General features: G+C 37.7%; 1 protein-coding gene across 12 annotated transcripts in view; it reads left to right on the forward strand.

The window, feature by feature from the left end:
- Window positions 1-4,292, forward strand: part of fryb (furry homolog b (Drosophila)) — a 117,431-nt gene extending 113,139 nt beyond the window's left edge. For all 12 annotated transcript variants that reach the window (XR_012386453.1, XR_012386454.1, XM_073915006.1 and 9 more), the window contains 2 exons: window positions 559-761; window positions 2,916-4,292. Coding sequence is in view for 10 of the 12 variants with exons in the window: in XM_073915006.1 (XP_073771107.1) it covers window positions 559-761; window positions 2,916-3,174 (462 nt within the window). In the remaining 2 variants the exon portion in view is untranslated. The remainder of the gene's footprint in view (window positions 1-558; window positions 762-2,915) is intronic.
- The last annotated feature ends 308 nt before the right edge of the window (window positions 4,293-4,600 follow it).

Below are 4,600 nucleotides of genomic sequence, written 5' to 3' on the forward strand. Positions count from 1 at the left end.
AACATTCCAAGATCCAGACAATCCTGAGTTCCCCCGGATCCAAATACACTCTCAAATTCACACATCACTCCACACACTAAGGGCAATTTAGTTCATCCAATTCCCCTATAACGCATGTGTTTGGAATGTGGGGAAACTGGAGCCCCTGGAGAAAACCCACTAGAGCATGGGGAAACATGCAAACTCTACACAGAAATGCCAACTGGCTCAGCCAGGACTCAAATCAGCGACCTTCTTGCTGTAACAGCGCTAACCACTGAGCCATCATGGCATTAAAAATTATATAAATAAAAAATAAAACAAGTTAAAAACATTGTAAATATAAAACTGATCAACCTCACAGATGTGAGGTTTAAAAAGTACATTTTTATTTGTAATTCTGAAGAAATATCATGAATATTTTGAAAACTAAAACACAACGATAAATCCAGAGGGACCGAGAAATTCCAAGTGGTCTTTTAATGATTTTTTTTTCCATAGCTGTATATATGTAAATAATTGTATAATTTTAAAGTGAATGATAAACAGCCAGTGCTAATCATGTCTTTTAATGTCTAGCTGTGGAACATGTCTCGTGAGCTGAGCGATCTGAAGAACTGCCTGCGTTTGGCTGAGGCTTCGTTAGCAGGTGATCTAGAAGACCGTCATAGGCACGGCTCGCAGTCCATCTTCTCCAGCTCAGAGACAGCCGTACAAGCCATCCTGGAGTGCTTAAATAACAACGACTTCTCCATGGCAATCCGCTACACTCAAGAGTGCAGGTGAGCTGAGACACCACTAGAGGGAGACAAAACTCTGTTGAGAGCAGGGGTTACATGAAGGACACACATCCCAGCGGAATCCACACGAATGTAAAAACCATCAGTGGAGCTTGTATGAAAACAGTTTATCAAATGTATCATATACAGGGTACCCACACTTCTTGACTGTTGAATTTCAAACATGATGCCTGGCGCCTCAATATTTTTCAAAATAGCAATAGATGGTACAGATTACATATGTAGTATATTTCGAAGCTCATTCTATACATGTGGAGCATACTTCGAGAATTTAGATCGATCTATGTATAAAAAATGGCATCTTAATTAAAAGTATATCTGTTGATCGGGTAAAAAAAAATAATAATTTGCTTTTTCATAACTTTCCTCTCGTTTTTAGACGAATGTCACCTGGTATCACTTGTATTAAAGTATTAAATATTAAAGTTTTAAGGTTCTTTGAACACGACTGTGTAAAACGGTCAACATTTTTGAAAATAACACTTTCTAGACATCATTGTTGACATGTTATGATATTTTATTGTACATTTTAAGTGTAAGCGAAAAGTTAAATACAGGAAGGACTTTCATGGGGCTATATACGCTGGGTTATATGAATTACAAAGGTATTTGATTTAAAATTGTTAGTGATTTAAAAAGTCCTTGAATCTGGTGTCCATGAAAAAGTGGAAACCCTGCATATAAATGCGTCTAAAATAGTATTCTGAAAAAAAAATGTTAATGGAAAGTTACAGTTTAGTTACTTATTAGGAGACAAAATCTGCAGACATTTTTTTTTTTTGCGTAGAATTTTGTTCTGTGTATTGATGAGGAATGATTTTGAGAATACAGTAGCTGAAAACTTCTATTTTTATTTACAAAGCAAATTCAATTAGAACCACTTGTTTCGTAAGTAAAGCAACTCTCTCTTATAATATATCTACTAAATGACAGAACATATTATTTTACAAACTGTATTGTAATAAATCAGATAAACATTTGAACTGAAATGAATTTAAAAACTGAATAAATATACAGTATATTTACACACATTTACATAAGTCAACACTCAATGATGGGCTAAAACAATCTGTGGATTTCCGCATGCACAGATTCAATTTGGGCCTATTTATTAATTCTGTATTTATTTAGAATCTAGAATAGAGTACGGTTGAAGTCAGAATTATTAGCCCCCCTTTGAATTTTTTCTTTTTAATATTTCCCAAATGATGTTTAACAGAGCTAGGACATTTTCACAGTATGTCTGATCATATTTTATTTTCATTCATTTATTTTTATTATCCTGTCTTGTTAACCTAATTAACCTAGTTAAGTCTTTAATGTCACTTTAAGCTGTATAGAAGTAACTTGAAAAAATATCTAGTCAAATATTATCTACTCTCATCATGGCAAAGATAAAATAAATCAGTTATTAGACATGAGTTATTAAAACTATTATGTGTAGAAATGTGTTGAAAAAAATCTGCTCTTCATTAAACAGAAATTAGGAAATAAAAAATAAACAGGGGGGCTAATAATTCTGACTTCAACTGTATATGCTCATGGACTTTTATTTTTCAGTAAACCAGCTCAATCGCATCCGGTGAATTGGCAAGCTGTTACAAAATCACATTTTAATCCCGTTTAATATCTACATTCTTTAAAAAATCAATGATCTTCACTGCGTGAATGATATACAATATAAAGTGGGTGTCAAACCAGACAAAAAGCACTGAAATAAATGAAATAGTTTTGCGCCATGTCTTTTAAATATGGACATTTATTTCACCAAGTTTCTGAGGCAGCCTTAAACATCTTTAGTCTCATTTTACGCTTGAACAACTAAATGAATGCTGACGTCTATTTAACTGATTGTATTTTCATTACATTACAACATCGATGCTGTAAAAGGAACCATGTGCAATTAAATATAGTCACGTTAAGCTTTCACCGGAAGTTTATCATGGCTGAAAAACACTAGCTGTGCATATAACCCCTTATTTGACACTAAAAATCTCGCATACTTTACCTTTAAATTAATTTCTCATTGTTCTTGTCTGAAAGTGTATAAGCATTTATTGTAGCTATGTAAATTCATAATTATTTTACTGCTATTATTAAATGTGTCCTTTTGCTTAACTTTCCTCTTCTTTTTAGACGAATATGGCCAAACGACATCTTCGGCGGTGGCTCCGAGGACGAAATCCAGACTCTCCTCAACGTCTACTTCCGTCACCAGACCATCGGCCAGACTGGCACCTTCGCTCTGGTGGGCTCCAACAAGGACATGTCAGAGGTCTGCACAAAAATCATGGAGCTTAACGGAGAAGTGCGTGACATGATCCGCCGCGCTCAGGGGTACCAGGTGATCTCATCCAGCCTCGTGGACTCCAGCGTGTCCGGCGTGAGTCTCTGACACGAAGCCAGCAGCACCCCGGACCGGCCCTGGCCTGGACCCCCCGACCACTGGATCCCTCCATAGTCACCACCCAGCCTTTCCTGCTCCATCCCTCCTCCCACAATCCTCCACCCGCTCCAGACCAGATCCAGTGTGATGTTTGGGAGTGCTGCCGCCCTTTCGAGGGTGTCACGGATAAACTTGCGCCCTTCTTAGGGAAACTTGCACGAGCGTCCTTGACTGTACTGAATAGGAAGGGGCTCCTGAGAGTGAGCGTATCCTCAGGTCCTCAAATGTGCAGCAATAACGGAGAAACGGAGCTGCTCCTGCGAGATTCCTTGGAATGAAGTCACTCAAACGCATCTTTTAATTATTGCACTACGTTGACGTTTTCATGTCGTGAATCATGAGAAGGAGAAATCTAATAATCCTGTTTGCTACTTTGAGCAATGCTGCATTTTTGGAAAGGAAGAACCCGAGTGAGAACTTTGCACTTTGGTTTGTTTGTTAGTTAACGTGGGGAATGTGCAATGATGGATCATTGAAACGGATGCCTTTCTACTGTACTTGTTCAAGAATGTCTTTAAAAACCCTGAAGAAGATGGGACGATAAAGGATACTGTTTGTATGTCTTCGGTCATTGTCACAACTGTTTGAAGCTATAAGCTTGTGTCTTCGTGAACCTGTCCATCACTGACGTACCGCTAAATATCAGCCTCCGCACAGACATTCAGCTGATAAGCTACTACTGATGAAGCTGATTCTTCTTCAAGTGCTGATATGAGATTGTCCAGCTGTTTTTCAATCGACGTCCTGCACCCCGTCGTACACAGGCTCACGTTGTAGGGTAAATTTGTATTTAAGAAATCTGTGTGTTGAACAGTTTGTCAGTTCAAGTTGCCAAGCATGCATTATTGTATTTACTTTCAAACTGTATTTATTAAAAGTTGTATTTTATTATGTTATTTGTATAAAGTGGAAAAAGGGAGGCATCACATGGAGATTAGTCTGTGTCACTAGTGCATGCCTAGACAGATTGCACATTGTAAAGCCTCTTTGGAACAATTGTCTTGGTTTTTCCTCGCCTAAAATGTAAATATTTAAAGCTTTTGTGAAGTAAATTGTGCTCTCTTGTTGAGATTCTCCAGTTTCTTCTTTGATTTGCTGAGGCATGGAATATGGATGTCGATTTTACCTCAAGACCACTTGCTTAGGATGTTGATTTGAAGCAAAAAAAAAAATGTAAGTCACATTCCATACAGTACCTCACATACACTGATTGTTTAGCTTCCTAATAGTAAATTGTCGCATTATTCATTCATTCATTTTCATCCGCTTTTCTGGGGCCAGTAGTCTCAGGGGATTCTGAGGCGTTCCCAGGCCACCTGAGAGACTTGGTTCCGGGTCTTCCTCGAGTCCTTTCTCCAATTTTTCAATTCTTTTT

Source organism: Danio rerio, chromosome 10 (genome assembly GCF_049306965.1).
Source record: "Danio rerio strain Tuebingen ecotype United States chromosome 10, GRCz12tu, whole genome shotgun sequence".
NCBI classification, from domain to species: Eukaryota; Metazoa; Chordata; class Actinopteri; order Cypriniformes; family Danionidae; genus Danio; species Danio rerio.